Genomic DNA, 21,236 nt, shown 5'->3' with positions numbered 1-21,236 from the left:
TCTCACACAAACGCAGACAGCCCAATGAAAGCATATTGGAAAGTGTTGTGATTAGATTACGCCCCAAGTTCTTTTCTTGTCGATGTTAATTATTACAGTACATCCGAGAACTCTCGAAAATTAAATACAAAAATTAGAGCTTCGATTTAAAAAATCGCCAAAAATCCATTTTTCAACCAATTTTTGATCTTCAAAAAGCATTGGAAAGAAGAACTTTTAAAATTTTGGAAAATTTTAGGGTTGGAAGTTTGACTTGTTTTATGTCACTTTGCCAATGTTTTTAAAAATGTAATTTTTTTAGGAGTCGACTTTGGCTGTGTTTTTCACTAACATTTCCTATATTTTAAGTAAAAATAAGTATGCAGTAATTTTTCTAGTGCCCCAGACTATGCCTCTACGCATTTATTTACAATTTAAATGATAATGGTTCCATTTTATAGCAGAAAATGTGAAAAACATGCAAAAAATTGAAAAAGTGACTGTAAAAACATGAAAAAATTAGATAGGCAAAATGTAATGATAGGAGGTGGTAGAGTAGGCCAAATACTACCAAAAACAAACATAAACTAAACAAGATAAATGCAAATTAAAAAACTAAAAATGAAACAAGAAAAACATAAAACAAGAGAAGTGAAGTTTTTCGTAGAACAAAAGTTGCTCAAAATGACCTCCTGAACACGGGAAAAATAAAAATTTTCGAAAAAAAAATTTGGGCAGTAGAGGGTTAATTCACAAAAACCATAACATTCATTCATGAAACCACATCAAACCACCACCTCACAAATACCAACCCATCCGTACTCACCTTCTCCATTCAGCCATTTTGCTCACTTCTTGTACAATGACAGGGCCCATTCAGCCCGACTTCTGCCAGTGTCAGTCAGTCATTCATCGTCGTTCATTCGAGCTGCTCGGGTCGGGTCGGTTCCATCGCTTTAGTTGGCTGGTCTCCGTGACCACCTTCTCTCTGTAGGCTGCGTGTGTGTGTGTTTCTGTATGGCAGGAGTCTGGTCTGTCTGTCTGGCCTCAGTGCTCTGTGGTAGTATTGTGTAGGTTGATAAAGTTCATTAAAAAAACAACATAACTCTACATTTTGTACGATGTTTACCCTGCCGCACCTGTAATCTCCACGGCGAATTTCGAAAGGTTGTGACATCCTGACCAGGGTGCGAGTTCCGTCCCATGATCTGCAAATGTGGGACAATACGATAGAAGGTTGAAAAAAAAACCCTCATAATTAGATGTCTTCAATCCTTACCTCGTTGGTGTTGGTGTAGTGTGTTTGTGTGTCCGTCGTAATCATCGAAGACAACATCAGCCCGTCGTAGCAGAATACTTTTGGTGTTTTATTGGCTTTGTTTGTGGGTCATAACAATCTAGGGAAGCTCTACGACCATGGTTCCTCCGTTGATTGCTCCATGATAAGACAAAACAACAGCCCAACGACGTCCAAGGCGACAACGACGACGACCTGGGAGTCAGTTCAACCCCAACTAGTGTCTGTCGTATTGTGCATGCAATCGAATTAGCTGAAAACGAAAAAGAAGAAAAGACGAAGAAGTTATTTGCATATGAAAATCTCCAGCAAGCAAAGTAGTGGTAGGATGTAGTGTCCAGAGCAGAGTACCTACTTGTGTCAATTACCTACACACAACTCAGCTCTCGACGACGTCGTCCGAGATTTATCAATTGAAAGAGGACGGGGATTACACACTCGACCGTGTTTGTTTGTAGCAGCAGCAGTAGATTTGCAAATCCAGGGATTAAACAGCATAGGGGCGGCTGTGACAACGGAGTAGGTTGCGTAGCGCAGCGATGCACTTCTCCATTCCGGACACGCAGGAGTTCGGGCCGGACAATGCGGGATCGTCGTTCACGGTGAGTTATCGGCTATTGGTAGTTAAATTCCGGGATGTGACTGATATTGTTATCTGCCTGTCAATGCTCATTTCATTTTCACGAAATGAAATGTTACAAATAAATTTCAAACCACAAATCAAAAATAACAGTGCTGATTTTTTTAATATATTATGAAGAGTTTAACTTCTCAGCATACATATGATTCGGGAAGTAAAACTTTTCGAAATTTTTTTGGTTTTTGCCTTGACCAAGCAAAAAATTCTGATTAAAAGTGTTTTTTTTTTTGTGGAGTTGCGCAAAGGTTTTTCAATCTCATTTTTATTTTTTATCGTGGGATGAAAATGTTCGAACCAGTTCGAAAACTGGAAAATCTAGTTCCAACTAGAAAACATATTTTCAGATTAAAGCTATTTGTTTTCAATAAGTTGATTGGCTTCTTTAACAAGTTTTTACATATTTCTCTTGATATATTTATTGATTAGTTAGATTAGCTATTGTTAGGTTAATTAATTGGTTTTGCTAGTTTTTTTGAGTATTTCAACAGGTTTTTTTTAAAATTATTCCATTGTTTCGAAACACTGTACAAATACTACACAAAGTCTGTAATTTTCCGGCTACAAAAAACAAAAAAAATGCAAAAAAAATATTTCAGAACCTGAAAAAACTAAACTAAACTAAAACTAAACTAAAACTCTTAAAATACTGTACAAACTTTCAAAACTTATTAGTTCACTTAAGTACTTAAAGTACTTAACATTATTTAAATACCGTAAACCGGGGTGACATTGACAGGATTTTAATTTATTTTTGGAATTTTTTCCAACTGGTAAGGGTTTTCTCAAGACTATTATTTTTAAAACATGTACTAGGATAGGCCACACAAGGTCCATGCATAATTTGTGAAAAAAAGTTTTTTCAATAGTGTTTAAAAAAATAGTTTCGTTGAATATTCTTATTTTGAATACCGGGATGACTTTGATAGTCATAGTTTTTGTTGTTAAAAGCAGGTTAAAACTGCTCAAATGTTATTTCTACGTCGAATGTACCATTGCTAAGGTTGCTGATATAGTTTTTAACAAAAAAAACTATGTTTATATTAAGTTAACTATGCTTATAAGCTTTTTAACTAAATACATATGAATTTTAGATAAAATTGTTGAAAAGTCATAATTTTACCGGAAATTTGTTAAAAATATTTTGTTTATAAAATTATCGATTCATATTGCATTTTAAACTGAATTTGAAGCTCGAATCAAAAGATTTCACATTTTGAATGAAATTTGTTCTACCGAAAATGACTATAAATATGTAGATTTGATTAAACTGTGTTTCAAAAACACATGATAATTATTATTTACAAACTTCGTTTACATTCTCCTAGTGGAAAATTGTCCAAAGAATCCGAAAATGCATTCCGTTTTCCAATTTGAAATTATGTTCATTTAGAAAATTATGACACTTTGAGAATATGAAAATAATCAACGTTTTGTTAATTATAGTTGAATATCTTTTTAAACTTTTCAAAATTTAATGAAGACTTCTTCTAGAAGTACCTTGAACCTTTCACTACCCCGGTCAGTATGATGCCATACAATTTCGTACGTATTTTATTTGTACTCTTCATTTTGCGAAAAAATCTCAAACATATCAAAGTCAAAGTCACCCCGTTTTACGGTACCTAATATTGTTTATGCTATCTCGGGACACGTCTGCGGTAAGATTTGTCATTAGAGACACTAGAAATTTCTTAATCTTTTCCTATTATTCGATTTTTTTTCAAAAAGCAATAATATTTTGAAAATTATTGGAAATATTATAAAATTTAAGAACTTATTTTGATATATAATTCAATTCAATTTACTCTTCATATTCAAAACATCCTCAAAAAATCATTTAAGAAATTTGTACTATCGATTGTAAACTAGATACAAAGAATACATTTCATAGCATTTTTTTTTTGTAATTTTAATCAAATAGAACTATTTAAACCTTATTTTTTTTTTGAATTTGGGATGAAATATCGGAAAAAGACGTAAAACTTAAAGAAAATATTATTAAATTAATTTCCTAAATTCACTGAAACATTCCAATTTAATGACAGAAATACAACTGTATAAAGCATTTTGGGAAACTTTTTTTTATTTTATTTAGTTTTGTTTTTATTTAATTTGATTATGATATGTGATATAAATTCTGGATGGGTGCGGGACATTTCGCCGAATGTCGTTTCCCGACGGTCATTTCGCCGAAGGTCATTTCGCCGAATGTCGTTTCGCCGCATGGGACGTTTCGCCGAATTGACAAATAATCGTATAATAAATATATAAAATGGACAAAAATTGTATTAAAATATTTTGAAAAAGTATAATGTCCCTAAAAGGTGATATTGCAATCTTTCTTTAAAAAAAATTGTTTTGTTTCTTAGTATGTTATTGTTATAAGTTTATGCATTATTATATGCATAAACATTCGCTTAAAAAATAATCTAGCTAAAAAAAAATATGCGAGTTTTTGCATTCTTTGAAACTTCCCAAGTAACCGCGAGGCACTAAATAGCGGCATTAAATCAGCATTATATTGGCATTTAATACCAGCAAATAATGCTTCAAAACATTAAATCAGCACTTTTCCCTTGAGAAATATTTCAAGTGGCGCACAGTGATGCCGATTTAATGCCTCACCGAAAGCTCGAACAAAAAAAACTGCTTTATCGACGTCAACGCTGGGGAAAAAAAAGGACAGCTAGCTGCTCCACACACTTGGTGGTGGGCCTCCTTTGTTTTTTTTCTCCTGTTGCGTTTCATGTGTGAGTGTGACACTTTGATGTTATTCTTACATTTTTCTCGTCGATCTCCAGGATGCGCGCCAGCCAACTGATGTATTCGGAATTGAGTGTTTGTTTTGAAAGTTTTAATCGATGTGGTTGATGCATCGAACATTAATTAAGACTTTCTTTCTGCTGTTCGAGTTTCTGGTTCATGAGGAAAACCCGTTATCATTTCGTTGGACGGAAATTATTTACGAGTCACACAGCAAATTGCGGCCAATTCCAAGGAGTGCTTGGTCCACGGTTGGCAAAATTTCACAAAGTGTATCAGACTTACGGAAAGCAGCTTATTGCTTGTAAGAAAAGTAACTAAATTTACCACAAAGTTTTCCACAAAAAAAAAACAAAAAAATACTTCAATCGGCGGGAATTGAACCCAGTTCACGCAAAATTATAACTTATGCACACTGGGAGAACTGCGCCTTAGTCCGCACGCTTATTAGAACGGTATGACGGGAGAAGGATCAAAGTCAATAAGAGCGTGTCTGGCTGAAATGTTTCCCGTATCGATGGGTTACTTTGTTGATAAACATCAAATGCTTTGAAGCACATTTTCAAGGTCTTAAATGGTGATTTAATGCCAGTTGTAATGCTGCAAAGTTTTGGTACTTTGAGGCATTCGCAAAGCTTATTTACTACTCCAAAACATTCGAGTGCTGATTTAGTACTGAATTAATACTTCAATTTAGTGCTTGTGGTTACTTGGGTTTGTATATTTTTTTGTAAGTTTTTGTATTCTTTCCAACATGAGCAGTTCTTTTGATTTTCAGCATAACATTTTGAAAAAAATGCCGGTAGTTTTTGCATTATTTGTTTACTGAGCATATTTTCAGAATGGTCCACCTAAGTGAAATGTACCGAAAATCATAGAAAAACATACAAATTTATGAATACAGTGTAGTAGGCTTATGCTTTGGGATGTTTCCTTCATTGTTGTTGTTGATGATTTTTTTTAATTAAAACTATGTTTGAGCCACTTCAAACAAAATTTTTTTTCGACTAACTTTCTAGGGTGCGGGGCAGAATGGGCCACCTTAGAAAACAAGCCATTTCTTCTAATAAAACGTTGAAGGGTGATAAGAAATGACTTGAGGGACCTTTACAGCATAGTTTCCATGAAGTTTGGCCACTTTTATAAAAATAGTAACTTAACAAAACAAAGATTTTTGAAAATAGTGTAAATATATCGAAAAAATACACTTTTTACAAATAAGCATTAACACAATTAAAAAAACAACTAGTGTTGTATTAAACGTGATTTGTAAAGCTACCAGGAGTGAAATAATTCATTTAATCAAAATTTCATAACTTTGGATTGTTTTTATAAGGCAGAATAAGGGTGGTCCATTCTGCTCCCAAGTGGATTTTAATTTACCACTTCCACCACCAAGCCTCTAAATGATTTGAAGATTCCGATGTTGTTTGTTTACCTTGGTAGTAACATCTAGTAACATTATAAGCATTGAAAAAAGATTTTCATAAAATCCAACTTTTCAGAAAGCTTATTTGAAAACCTCGAAATAAACAACATTTGCGTGGTTTTGTCAATAATTTATTCAATTCAATTCGGTTTTATTGGTGAATTATCAATATACAATAAGTTCTTTTGAAATACATAACAGAGTTTTGGAGTTCCTTTCAGCTGTGTGTTACATCATAATCCATTTTGGAACAATTGTTGCTTGTAGTTAAGGGGTTACCGAAAGTAAGAAAAAGATAAGAAAAAAAAACTTACTAAAATTGCAAGGGAAAGGGGATAGAAATAGAGAAAGCTTAAAACTAGATCACAATTTTTTATCCTTTATAGATGTGCTTGATCATCAGCTCCCCGAGGGCCAGAAATTGCTCCGCCTTGTTACGGCAGGTCCGAAACCGCGTCATCATCTCCCCCGCGAGAGCAAAGAACTCCGGCAGGGTGAAGAGATCTTCCGCGGTGACTCCTTGCTGGGTCGCATCGCCGCTACCGGCAGCGACCACGCTCGCAAACGACCGCCCCCATTTGTCAATAATTTACATTTTTGCTCATAATTCGAAAAATACAATGAATTCAAACATCGTTTTCGGTGTGGTGATGTTTTTTGACGTCTTTTATAAGACCCTTGCCTTATAGTTGGTCTAAATCCATTCTAAAGCTGAAATTCATGGGTAGCCCATTTTGCCCCCCTGGTCCATTTTGCCCCTCTGCCCCTATACTGATTTTACTGAATTTTCAAAGGTAAATTAGTAATACGTCAAAAAGTAACTTTGGAACCCATTTGAACATTTTACAATTTTTACCAAATTCATTTTATTGGATAAGACATACTTTTTTCATGAATTTTCTTTTCAGATATTGAAAAAATTACTACAAATCATACAATGACAAATCACAGACAGTTAAGGAAGTGATGAAGATGAAACTTAAGATAAAACAAGCCTGATAATTGAGTGCACTGATGTTGCAGCTACTGTTCGTTGTTACTGCATTCTTCTGACGAAGGGGTGGATCATTTTTCAAATCATAATAATGTACCCTTCTGTGTTTTACACTTGTGAACGAAACGCAGATTGCCCTTCTCTAAACTTGATGCTTTCATTTGCATGGTCGTGTGAGTTCTTCCCCCATAAGGCTGGACCGTTGAACTTCGCAGTGTTTTCGCTTTCGTTGCAACTCAAACTAGAGCGACTATCGAGTAGCTGCTCTTACTAATTGGTGGTGGTTTCAACCGGATTGATGGCATCCCGGCCTCGGTCGTCTGCTCCGGTTCGGTTCGGTTGGAATCAATCAAGTGTGGTTAATTGACACCGGTTGCATAGCTGCAGCAGCACAGCAATTGAAATATTGAAATATTATTCATTTTAATTGCCACAGGAGAGATTCCTCTCTGTGCCGATGGATTGTATAAATGGCAAACAAGTCGTTTTGGCTAGGTAGAATATATTGCTCGTAACTTATGAATTTTGGCAGCCATCTGGTGTAGCCGGTAAAGCCACGGTGGTTACTCAACCTGGTTTATTTTTGACGAAATCAAAACAGATTAGCATTTTGCGAGAAGCAATCTAGGTCGTCACCATCCCTACATCCCAGACTATTTGCCAGACTGTGGCGAAACACAAACAAGAACATCAAAACAACTCGAAAAAAAATCCTTCTTCTAGGGTGCATAAAAGTTGGCCGATTTTCACCTTCGGTTGGTTGGTTGAGCAAGAGTTGGGAATGATTTTTTGTTGTATCCGTCCTCGAAACTTTTCTCCAAAAATAGACCCCCGAATCGATATGAGCTGTGGTGCGAATGTCTGTAAACAGAGAAGACTTCCAGCAGTATGGCAGCAGATGTGCTTTTTGTGGTGTTACTTAACGTTCTGACGTTCTGCGTGGTGAAATTGTTTAATCAATCCAGTATGGACAACATAATAATGAATGAAAGGTCATCAGCTAGAGTGCACAAATCTTCTAGAGAAAACAGACTGTTATTGCTTGATATGGCACAACTGTTTGCTGAAAGGACTTTTTATGGATGAATAACAGAATAAACAAAACTATAGGTATATATACAAGTTAGTCATTGCAGGTGTAGAACGTATAATCGCATACTCCAATAGAAATACATATTGCCCAAGGAAAAACACCTAGTGAAATGTTTCCCACTTAATTTTATTCGCTGCAAATAGTTAAATTTTGAGCTATGGCGCTTCTGAATTACAGTGGACTCTCTCGTTGTCGATATTGAAGGGACCGTCGAGAGCGGGAGGTATCAAATTATAGAACGAAAAATCAAAGCATGCTTCTTGAAGGGACTGAAAAATTTATTGACAGCTGGAGCAATATTGATATCGAGAAGATCGTCAGTCGGCAATCGACTGTATTTATGTTTTTGAAATTAAGTAAAGTTTGAGAGACTGAGCAGTTTTGTACTGCCACAGTGGTTTCGGTAAGCAGAATGAGCAATCATTTGAACCAAAATTTGATCAAAAACTGGATTTTTGATGATTTGTTAAAGTTTTGGGTCAAACAAGACCTCAATACCTTTAAAGTTTTCTTTTAATGAACGCTCCTCTAGGGGTCATTCAAGGTTTATTTATTTCGATTGCTCAAAATTTATATGAAACGTGATTTTCGAGCAAAAACACATTTTAGACCAGTTTGAACACGCTGTATCTTTTTTTAAGAGCAAGTTAGCATCATACTCTTTCGGGAATGTTGTAGAGCACCTTTCAGAACAATCGACTACGAACGTGGAATTTTTAAATATCAAAATAAATAAAAATGTTTTCCCCCACCGAATTCCCATAACAAAACAGAAAAAAAATGAGAAGCATAAAAAAAACTAACAAAAAACTTTCTTAACTAATTTTTAGATGTTAATAAATTTAGCAATCTTTTCGAGTTATTGCAAGATTTGAAATAATTTTCCTTAAATTTAATTTTCACATTATTGTCAATCTTTCCTCCCTGCTAATATAAAAAAAATCCAATTTTAGATTAATTTATAATCTAAAAGAAATACCTTTTGACACAAGGACTTAAAAGTTATACTTAGTTCTTTTTTTTAAGTTTCAATATTGTTTTAAAAAAATATTTTATACAGTCCAAACTGAATGACTGATTTGAGTTATTGATGCAGTTTGGTTCAAAATCATGTACTATTTCCAAAAAGCCTGCAACATCCAGTACTTTGTTCTAGAAATCAGGATGAAATCCAGTTTTTTCGCGAAAACTTAACATAGCTTTATGTGTAGGACAAACTTTAAATGCGTTTTTCTCAGCATGCTGTTGTTGCATATGAGACATTTATGCGAACATGGGCAGTAAACTACGCTAAAGTGATTCAGAATGTTTAAATTCAAGATAGCGGCCAAAATGGCGGTGATGAAAATTGCATTTTGTAATTTAATAGGCAACTATTAAATTTAGACTAAAATTGGGTCGCAGAATTCGAATTTGATGTTAAAAGCAAGAAAATTAAAAAATAAGAAAAAAAATGTTCGTGATTCGATTATTCAAACTCTTTTACAAACAATCTTCTTTTTGCAGCTAGCATGAACTAGCATTTCAGCAATTTCAACTTTTCAGCACTTATATCGAAAAGTAATTGTAAGTTTCTAAAAATCAGATTTGTGATTGTAAATTTCTCTTACCTCACGGTAATACCCAACGAACCGCAGTAGTATGTCGTTAATTTGCCTCCTAGCCGGGGGCAAATGTTAAACTTTTTTCTCCTTCTATCTGTCTGTTAATTTGTGTTCCACCAACAAACATGTAAGCACATAGATGGAACTCCATACAACCTGTTAGCTCAAAAAGTGGGACGATTGTTCAGTTCTGTCACTGGTATAGTGGAAATTTGTCCACGCTTGTCACAGCCTACTCAGCATCAACAACTGTAAAATTTGAATCTATTATACCTCTTGCAAATTGACAGATCAAAACACGTATACCACTTGTTTGTTGACAGAAGCTTAGATTACAACGATCAATCGTACGGAAATATCTGGAGCAACACGAGAAAAGGGTAGATAAGCATTTTAATAGCTGGAACTATTTCGCAAATTCCGAGCCAACAGTTAACTTTTTCTCAAAACTCGATGTGTAAAACAATAGCTCGCCTTCCCAGCAACCTTCTAACGCTGCGGGTTTTGTTAAATAGTGAAATGTTATCTCGGAATTTGCAAAATAGCTCTAGCTCTCAAAATGCTTATGCGTCCTTTCAAATGTTGCTCCAGAATATAAAGTTGGAAAATCATGAGAGTATTCAGTAAAACTCGCACAAAAGTACCATGCGTAATTCAAGCATTCATTCATTAAATGAAGGAGTTTATGCTGCTTTGGTGACGCGACTTCTTTGCTAATGATTCAATTTGTATGCTTTTCCTCAACAATTAAAGCTCTCCCTCGTGATTCACTGATAGACGATGGGTTAATGACGTCGTTGATTTGAAAATTGAGAGGAACAGATTTTAGAGCTGCGAATACCCTCCTCTTCCCATATGTTTGTTCGATGTCAAAGAATTCAAGCCATGCACTACCTAAATACCTGTTTGCAATCGAATAAAAAGATGAGCCATGGTATCTGAAAATGCAGTTTTTAATGCACAGTTTTTCCGGCATTTTGAGCAGGAAAGAATCGCAAAAACAAACGGCCAACACGAGAGGCAAAACGAAAATTCAAATCATGGAGTGCTGCGATTTTGTTTACTTGAGGCAATGTTTCAGTATACCAGTTTTGATCGGACGAGGGGTCAATGCATATTTCATGAAGCCGGTGCATGATTAAGTAAAATTATCAACGAAGATTTAACTTAAAACATTAGAAGCATGATTTAAAAAAATGATCGAAAAAGGATAAAATTTGGAATATAAGAAAACTAGCTAGAAAATTAAAATTTGGTTGTGAGTGATACAAATGCATATTCCGGCATTGCAACGTCACGAAATTTTCCATTTTTTTGCGAAATATGTCTCGTACCAGTTCCAAATATAAATTTTATTACAGGTTCGGATTGGAAATTGAATTTTCTACAAGAAGTGAATATGGAAGTCTTTTTTAAGTCGAACTTTTCATTTGCCCCATCGATCACTCCGTGACGATGCAACGGAGTGAGAAATAATTAAAATGTAAGTCCTATCAGTCGAAATGGGTCGTTTTTGTCGCTAGAGAATGTGTCATATGCATGTAGCATAAAATTATGAAAAATATTTCGAATAATATTATGAACAACAATCGAACAAATGATATTCTGCGCTACTATAAGCGTTTTTAAGAGATTGGGCACAGAAAAAGAAAATAGAATTAGAATAAAATTGTGATCAACAAATGGGACCAGATTAAAATAAAATAAGGATTACTCACTATCTACATCTACTGACAATAATTATTAAAATCTACAGAACAACGACAACATCAAGGGATGTGTACTGCCGTTCTACGCATTATTGTCCCATGTCAGTTTTGGACGATTTTGACTTTATGATATTTTTAAGTTTAGTTTGAATAACACCAAATAACACCAAGTCTGTTGGTCCCATCGTAACACTTCTACGCATAATTGTCCCACCAAGTATGTTCTTACACGGAATCATTAGTTTTACTAAACATTATGTCTTGTTTACCTGTTGTATAGCAAGAGAATCACAAATCTCGAGTTTTTTTTTGAAAAGGTCCTATAAACCAAATTTTCATTTTTTGCTTTTTGGGTGTTTTTGAATACCCCTGACTCAAGGCGGTACTAAAAACACCCAAAAAGCAAAAATTGAAAATTTGGTTTATTGGACCTTTTAAAAAAAAACTCCAGAAATAACGGTGATAAAATGCTAACTAGGGTGATTAGGGACACACAGGGCGAAAAGGAACCCACGGGACAATTATGCGTAGAAACACAGAAATCCGTCGAAAAATTTCAATCGCGTTTTTTCAGTTGCCCTTTTTTGAACATGGGACAGTTATGCGTAGAACGGCAGTGTATGTGTGTGAGAAATTGTCCAAGGCATTGTGCACATTGAAATCAATAATCGTAATCGGCTATGACATTATTTGGCTGGCCGAAAACATTGTTTTCAAATGAGGCAAGTTTTGTAAAAAGAGTTCTGTTGAAAATGCTGTTTAAGTTCAACTGCACGCCGAATTACTGCTAAGTCAACATTATGTTCTCGATGGAAATAAATGCTGTTATCATAATTAAAAATAATTTTCCACTTTTTATTATTTTATGAAATTTGAAATATTCTAATTACATGCACTATGGACGACCCGTCGATGCAAAACTGTCATAAAAACTTTTCGAAAAGTTGGAGCTCTCCACCGCTAGAGGCAGCACCGTGCATATCCTCGTTTTTTAACCTGAAGTTCCACGGATGTGATGTAAGCATTCCGCGCACATGTATGTGTGCAGGTGCACGCGCGGTGTACGTGTGCTGCACACGATCCACACGATTACTTAACTCAATTACAAACTACTTCTTCCCAAGCAATGCCAACGAACGCGGCACAACAACAAGCCAGCGGTTTGTTGTGTTTCCCATGTTTTTAAACAACGTGGTGTGACGACAATGTTTAAGGGCGGCGTAAACAAATTGGAATCAACCCCGTTTTGACCCACTTGGCCCTTCTTTTTTTATTTTCGCGGGGTGAATAATGATGGCAGTAGGTATAAACTTGTCTACAGATTTATAAAGTGTCTAGTGGCAAGTGTTGGGCAAGTGAGTCCGTGAATGTAAATAAAATAAACGCGAAAACGAGTTTTTCTTACTCATGATAAGTTTGTGGGTTGGTCGTCGTTGGCAGTGGTCAAGGATCGACGGACCTTGGCGTCCAAATTCACCGCCCTCAGCGGGGGTCTCCGCTAATTGAGGAGAAATGTGTTAGCATTACATGCTCCAGTAATTCTACGGTCGAAAACCTTGTGAAGGCTACGGTCAAAAAAGAAAGTAACCGGCCAAAGTGATTTAATAAGTGTGTAGATTCACCCGGCGCCACACAAAAACACACACACTTGTTGGAAGTCCGCGGTTGGTCGATTGCATAAATCATTTCTTATTTAGCCGGTGAGTTTGCGAGTTTTAATAATAGTTTAGATGCTTTAAAACGGTTGGAAGTTGCGAGCAAAACAGAAATAACTGCTTTGGGTTCAATGATTTTGCGAAAACAGAAAGCTTTATTTATTGTGGCAAACTTTAATTGCGAACAATTTTAATTGAACCTGCTGTTTCAAGAGTTCAACTAACTTTCGTGAAATAAAAATATTGCCTTAACCTCATGGCTTCATGAATAAATAATAAACAATTTTGAACAAGTAGGTTATTTACGTTAATATAAATTGCTTCGAAAAAAAAAAAAAAAAAACAATTCTATTAGACTAAACTGTAGAGCACAACATTGTCTTATTAAATATATAGCTATCATAAGCTTGATTTATGAAATAAAGATCTGGGCAAGGATTATTTTTCGAAATGCCTAACGTTTTTTTATGATTTCCAGCTAATAAACCTTTAAACAAAATTCTGAATTTTATGTAAAAGCTCAAAACTTTGATCATATAAAAAATGGAAATATTCTTAGGCTGGAATCAGTGTCACCACTTTTTAGAAAAGTATACGCGATTTAATTTTAAAATGAATATTAATTTCCATGTCTCCCTAGAAGACTTAACCCTCCACAACTCAACCCCGCCTCTAGGCGGGCTTCGTTCTAAAAATTCGCCAAAAATCAATTTTCAACCAAATTTTGATCTAAAAAAAATAAGGTGGGAAGTGTGACTTGTTTTATGTGACTTTGCCAATGTTTTAAAAAATGTCATTTTTTCTGGGGTCAACTTTGGCTGTGTTTCTTACTAACATTTCCCCTATATTATGTGAAAATAAGTATGCAGTAATTTTTGTAGTGTACCAGACTATGCCTCTAAGCATTTTTTACAATTTAAATGTTAATAGTATCGTTCTATATTAGAAAATGTGGAAAACAAGCAAAAAATTGAAAAAGTGACTGTAAAAACAAACTAGATAGGCAAAAGGTAATGATAGGAGGTGGTAGAGCAAGCCAAATACTTTAAGACAAACATGAACTAAACAAGATAAATGCTAGACAAGATAAATAAAAATGAAACAAGAAAAATATAAAAGAGAAGTAATGATTTTCGTAGGACAAAAGTAGCTCAAAATGACCTCCTGAACAAGGGAAAAAAAATCGAAAAAGAATTGAGCAGTAGAGGGATAAATTTAAAAGTTTAGTTTAATAATTCATCTTTCAAGTAAAGAAAAAGTTGTGTTAATTTTTTTTTAAATTTATTTTGTTTTAACATTGATTAAAATAATCGTTTTTTTAACGTGGAAATTCAGGGCATTTTTGTTTTTGAAAAACTTATTTTGGACCTAAGGGTCAACAGTTACAGTCATTTTAAGGTAAACTAAAAAAAATCCAATTGTAGAACTCAAATATGTCGAAAAACTGCAGTCCAAATTTCAAGGGGTATTTTTTTAACTCAAAATATCTTAATTTAAAAATGTATCATTTTCAAGAGAAAAATGTATGGGACCAACCCGAAAGCGGGAAGGTTGGTCCAAAACACACTTTGATGAAAATTGTTCATAAAATTGATTTTGTGCATTTTTTTTTTTATCAATTTAACAGTTTTCACACAGTTAGTTGCGCAATTGAAAAGTAGCAGTGCACTCAAACTTCTCTTATATTTTAATTTAAAATATGTTCCCATCATCGTGTTCCTCGGAAATTTTTACGTAGGTTGCAAGAAGAAAAAAACTAGTCCCCCTCAAATAAAAAAAAATGCAAAAAAAATACTTAAAATTAGAATTTAACGAAAATGTTGATGAAAACAGTCAACTGGAATCGAAGCAAGCAGTGCGCGCGTCGTGACGTTTTGAATTTTTGCTCCGTGTTTTTTTTTTTGCGTTCAAATCGGAGGTCAAAGAGAAGTGTGATTCGTAAACTGGAAATTCAGTGGCAGTTTTTTTGGGCAAGTAAAACCGATGTCAGGGACCTTCGAGGGTGAGCTTGCCCTAGCTAAGAGCAGAACATTTTGAAGCTGCTGGTGGAAATTTCGGTGCTGTCGGGAGCGATTGATGCTGAATGGTGGTCGAGATGATCGAGTCAAAGATTTGGATTTGTCTCTATGTTTCGTCCTGGATCGTTTTGTCCTATCCCGGTGAGCTCTTTCCTTTTTGGAACTTCGTTTAATTTTCACGGAACGGAACGGACAAAAATATGGGAGTGGCCGTGGCTGACTGGTAACGGGTTCGATGCCCATCGGCTCCCAACGAAAAAGTTTAAGACTTTAAAATACTTGAAATACGTAATATGAACTAAAAATCAAAGTCGCTCGAGGCGGGGTTCGATCCCCCGTTCTATGGATTGGTAAGCAAAAATGCTAACCACTGCGTCATCACAGCTTGGTGAGCTTTGACATGAATTAGGAAAACTGTTACTACCAACTAAATACGCGCTGGGTTTTTGTCCATTTGGCAAGGATCCGGAAGTTCTGAATAACGTTTGAATCCGATTGATGCAAACGTTCTTTAGGGCGGGGCTTGTCGGTTCAAGCTGAGGTACCTCGCGCACGGCTAGCCTGCGTAGAAATGGGTCACCGAAGCTCGACAGAGCTAACACTTTCCAAATGCCTATGCGAGTTATTTGCATGTATAGAATGTAAATCTAAAATACATGGAAACAACTCAATTTGTAAGAAGCGGCCGCGTGGCTCCATTTGGTTGGTTGCACACACACACACACACACAATGTTGATGAAAACAGTCAACTAAGTGGTTAAGTTCATAAATACATGCAAAACAATTTAAAAAAACTAGTGGAAATTTTTATTTATTTATTTTTTAAGAACATCCCCAAATTGATTGGTTGACCAATAGGGACGTGGCGTTACATCGTGCTGCCATCTGGTTTTTTTAAGTGCAAGAGTGGAAAAGTGCTGAGTCATCGTCTAAAAATAGACGGCGTCCTATCTCGCCCAGCAAAATGTAGTCGATAAAGTAGTCGGTTTCGATGTGAAAAAGTGGAAAACGTGGTCTAAAAATAGCGACGCCATCCCCCTATTGATTTCACAAATTCTCCCCCTTTCAGTTTTTACTCTGCATTTTCCAAAAATAAATAAATAAAATTTTCCACTTGATTTTCTTTAATGTTTTGCATGTATTTTTTTTTTAACTTGACCACTTAGTTGACTGTTTTTCATCAAAACTATCATTAAATTTAACTTTTTTGCTTGGAGGGGTAATTTGGAGGGGGACTAGTAATATTTTAAATCTGGAGTGGTAAGCTGGTGGGTTACATTACACCACTGAAAGTTGCTAAACGTTGTTTATTCGGTATATTTTAAAATGAGATTGGATTGAAATAAGGAAATTAATTGGTTACAAACAATACAAAAAGGCCCATGAATTTTTCATTGGTCAATTTCATGATACAGAAAAATAAATATTTAAAAACGGTTTTGTAATGGTTAATCATCCTTCTATAATTTTCAATATTATGAAACTTTTCCAAAATTGCTTAATAGTGATTCATGAATGAAATCAGTGATTGTTCATACTTTACACGACATCATCAGTACACACCCAGCAACTCAATCCTCCTCCAGCTCAGCTGATTTGGTCGACACTTGGCGGGTGCTAGACGGAAAGACAATTAAATGGGCGGCTTCAAGTGAGACTGATAACGACCAGCCTGAAGAGCCGCGGCGTGGGTGGGTTTGCAAACAACTGAGTGTACTCAACAACCACCCCCTTCTTACAGCTGAGAGCCAGTATCGTTATGTCACTTAAAGGGCCCCATCACAGTTATTTGAAAAACTCTTCAACTGGTCGAGAATGCACTTGAACTGTTCCAGCGTTTGTGTAATCTAGATCTATTTAGTGCGACCTGCAGCAAGCCGTCGTCATTCTGCTGTACCATGCCATATTTATCATCATTTGTCCCGCGGCGATCGAATTAGGGCCGGTTTGGTTAGTTGAGTTGATTGAAATCGTGCCTCATTGAGGGTGGATTTAAGTATGACGCACGCGAGGATAAATTGAAATAGAAGTAGTTCAACTAGGAACGTAAATTACAGGCTTAGAATACCACAGGGAACAGTTATCAGATTCTGAAGTAATGATTTGGAAGAACAGCATCCGAAAATCATAACTTACAAAGTAATTATTGCACTTGGATTGGTTTCTAAGCAACTTGGGCTGGACAATCATCACATATACATGACGAAATCCAGTCTGCAACCCGCTAAGATCACCATCTCCATGCGAATGTGAATTTATAAATTCTAAAGTGAAATTATTTTACAAAATCACCCCCTGCAACGGCAGTCACATTTAAATTCGTGCGTCAGTATACAGTTCCGTTTCTCTCGCTCTCATCATCATCTTCCCTGCGGCAACAGCATTGCTTCACACGCAACTCTCGTGAAGAGATGTTGGCCAATTTGTAAACCGCTTACGCGTTACTAAATCACTATAGCTAAATCGAGGGAAGCGCCCGAGGGGGAGGCTGCTCTCATGTAATACCTATTGCAGAATTAATTAACACAGTCTTTTACACGTCGTCGGCCTCAAGCCTCTTGTCTAGGTCTATTGTTAATAAACTTCTTTCCCTCTCTGTTTCCATTTACAGGGCTTCAACATCCACATCAACGGCAGCTTCCACTGCTGCCTGCGGTACAAACAGCTGCACAGCCTGCACGAGCAGCTGAAGCGTTCGCTGCCCACGCTCGTGCTGCCGAGCTTTCCACCCAAGAAGCTACTCCCGCTGACGCCCGGCCAGATCGAGCAGCGGCGGATCAGCCTCGAGCGGTACATTCAACTAGGTGAGAGGGGTGACCTTAATGACTAAAATTGGTAGTACTTACGCAAGACTGACTGCATGAATGACCTCCTCGATCTGCAAAAATAAGATCACAAGATCAAGCCTATGAAGTCAAGCTAACACGCTTCCTTTACCTTCCAGTCGGCCAGGATCCGGTGCTATGCCGGTCGGAGCTGCTCCGGGCGTTCCTGCTCAACGCCCAGCAGGAGTCCTCGTTCACCGAGTGCCGCGAGGTCAGCGTGGACGTGTTCCTGATGAACGGCTACCGGATACAGACCAAGGCCTTCACCACCGACTGCTCCAGCAAGGTGCTGGAGAAGGCGTGCGCCTTCATCGACCTGCCCAAAGAGTACACGTACTACTTCTCGCTGTATCTGGTGCGCAAGGAGTCCAACGGAGACATCGCCATCACGAAGAAGCTGATGGACTTTGAGGCGCCGTACATCTCCCAGAAGCAGTGGGAAGACTGCAAGATTGTGATACGGACCAGCTACTGGGACGCCAACTACGACCTGGAACTGATGCGGGACCGGATCGCGCTGAACCTGCTCTATATCCAGGTGCTGAGCGACGTCGAGCGGGGCTGGATCATCACGTCACGCGACCTGGCCGAGCAGCTGACTGACCTGCAGGCTCGGGGGAACAAGCGCGAGTACGTGGAGATCGTCCGGAAGCTTCCGCTGTACGGGTGTCTGCAGTTCCCGCGGGTTTGCGTCGACTACCCGCAGCCCAACACGCTGGCAACCGTCATCATCGGCAACCGGGAGCTGAACCTGCTGACCAACTACGGCAAGAAGATCCAGGAGACCAAGTTCAAGGTGACGAGGATCCGCTGCTGGAGGGTGACCACCATTCACAACGTGAGTATTCTTTCACATTCCGTTGAAATTGGTACTAATCCATTGCCTCAACCCTTGCAGAACGAGGAAATCTCCTCCAACTCGTCGTCGGAGAGCCGCGAGCCGTCCAACAACCTGGAGCTGTCGTTCGAGTACCTGATGGCGAAGAACCAGCTCAAGTGGATCACCGTCTACAGCGAGCAGTCGATGCTCATGTCCGTGTGCCTTCAGTCGATCGTGGACGAGCTGCTGAACCAGAAGAACGGCTCCGACATCAACAACATCCAGGTGAGAGCTTCTGGTAAAACTTGCGCGTCTCGTTGAGGCGATGCAGCTGCTTCAGGTCCTCGAACTCCAACTTTTGCTGATATTCTCCTTTAAAATCGCTCTACCAATCGTTCCGTCAAACTTGTTCCACAAATACGATGGTGCTTTCCGCTGCTTTGATACACTAATGATTTTCTCTGATTGATTGCTAAGCGACATCACGGACACACAGTCCTGTCACAAACTAACAAAATCGGTGTCTTTTCACAGCTAACCTATCCAGTTGCGCTTGTGCGCCAGCTTGCTTAGATTGTTTTCAACTTCTGATTGGTTGCCAAGCGACAGCACGGATACCTGTCAAACAAACACAGACTCATCAACTTATCACTTTTGTCATGCTTTCCAGACTCACCAAGCCGAGTTTGCTCGCCTGTCCTACATCCGGCGCGACGGTTCCAACTACTGCATTACCGACTCCAGCTCGACAGATACCCTAAGTAGCATAGTAAGGAACCGTAAATATCATCAAATTAGAACCAATACTGATCAAATTACCTTCTTCTGTTGTAGAGTGACAGCAACAGTACATCGAATCAGTCCAACAACGGCAGCAGCACCACCACCACGACCACCACCAACAACGGTACCTCGTTCATCCGACGAAAGCTCAAGGAGTTCAACACGACGGTGCGCTTCAAGAACGGCAAGGATTCGGTCCACAACGAAGCCTTCGAGTGGATCGGCGACGACGATTTGTAGCTTCGGTCTTCGGTTAGGAGGTAGTGCTGAAAGGGAACTCTCTATCTTTTCGTTTGGAAACAATATTTTTTCACAGCAGACACACAGTACGTACACCAATACAGTAAAACACTATTCATACTATTTGCTAAACTGCTCAATACACACAACTGTAATGACTACAGGCTAGAGGTTATGAATGCAACAGGGCACATGTTCCAGTAATAGTAAACAAAACAAACACACTAACACTGCTACAAAAACACATCAGTAAGATTAAGGAAGGAACCTACAAGCGAATTTAAGTATACTCCCTCAAACATTTACCCGTTTTGTATTTAATTTGTACATTTTTTTTACAATCGATTATGTTTATACATTCAAGTTGACTTTTGTATAGAATAAACGAACTAAAACTAAGAAATCTTCATCAAAACAAAAGAAAAGAATAAAAACTAACATTTATGCAAAGTCTTCCATTGACTAAACGAACAAGCAACCAACAAATATCCAGTTTAATCAGGAATAAACCACTCTCTACAAACGAAGAACAAAGATTTAAGACTATATCGGTTTAGCGTTTAAGTTAAAAAAAATACATTTTGTTCATTTGTGCCAATACAAACCTAATACATACTACAAAACACTAACAAATAAACTCAAATAACAAGCTACTACTCAATACGAATACTGCTACACTTTACACAAAGAACACACACTCTCTCCTACACACGCTGATGTTATCAATCAAATTAAACAAAGTAAAAAAGAAACACCTGCTTCTGTAGTAAGCACGTCAGCACTGGATCAGGAAAGCGCGAAATTAAAATCAAATTTGTACTAAACAAAACACTAGAACTTGGCACTATCCGCACGCGTCAGAAGCTGCTGATATTTGGAGGTTAGGGAAGGAAAAAAAAGTTAACCTGGCCATGGTCTTCGTTTTCTACATACACGAATGGTATTCCGGGTCTATAGGACCCAGAAATGTTTTCGGCTGCCAAAATTCGAAATTGTAACCGATTTTGGATGTCTTGGCCGCAAATGAAAGGCTAGGATGTCTACTTTCTGAATCTGACCGGCAGAACCGGTTTTGGACACCGTGGCCACCGGGAACCTGCTATAACTGAAAAAAGTCCTTTTTGAGGCCCCTACTTTAAGGAACTGTATCTCCGAAACGATTGCACATAGCAGGTTGCTTCCGGTTGCATTCGACAGATAATAACCTGAATTTTAAGCCCCAAAAAAAATAATTGGTCCATAGTGGCCACCGGTTCCGGTAACCTTGAACTTCCAGAAAACTTGATTTTTGCAGTTTTTGACATAAAACCGTCACACGGACCAATCTTTTGAAACGGATTATTTTGCAAATCATTGCAGAAGGATACTACATACTACCCCTGACTG

General features: G+C 37.5%; 1 protein-coding gene across 1 annotated transcript; it reads left to right on the top strand.

The window, feature by feature from the left end:
- Positions 1–1,672: 1,672 nt before the first annotated feature.
- LOC120415208 (sorting nexin-17) lies at positions 1,673–20,652 on the top strand. Its single transcript, XM_039576664.2, has 6 exons — positions 1,673–1,878; positions 17,794–17,986; positions 18,127–18,845; positions 18,906–19,112; positions 19,498–19,596; positions 19,662–20,652. Exons 1-6 carry the CDS (start codon positions 1,816–1,818, stop codon positions 19,848–19,850), a joined length of 1,470 nt encoding a protein of 489 aa, XP_039432598.1. The 5' UTR covers positions 1,673–1,815; the 3' UTR covers positions 19,851–20,652.
- Positions 20,653–21,236: the final 584 nt, after the last annotated feature.

The sequence above is a fragment of the Culex pipiens genome, chromosome 2 (genome assembly GCF_016801865.2).
Source record: "Culex pipiens pallens isolate TS chromosome 2, TS_CPP_V2, whole genome shotgun sequence".
Classification (NCBI taxonomy): domain Eukaryota; kingdom Metazoa; phylum Arthropoda; class Insecta; order Diptera; family Culicidae; genus Culex; species Culex pipiens.
This window is presented reverse-complemented; position numbering and strand designations above follow the sequence as displayed.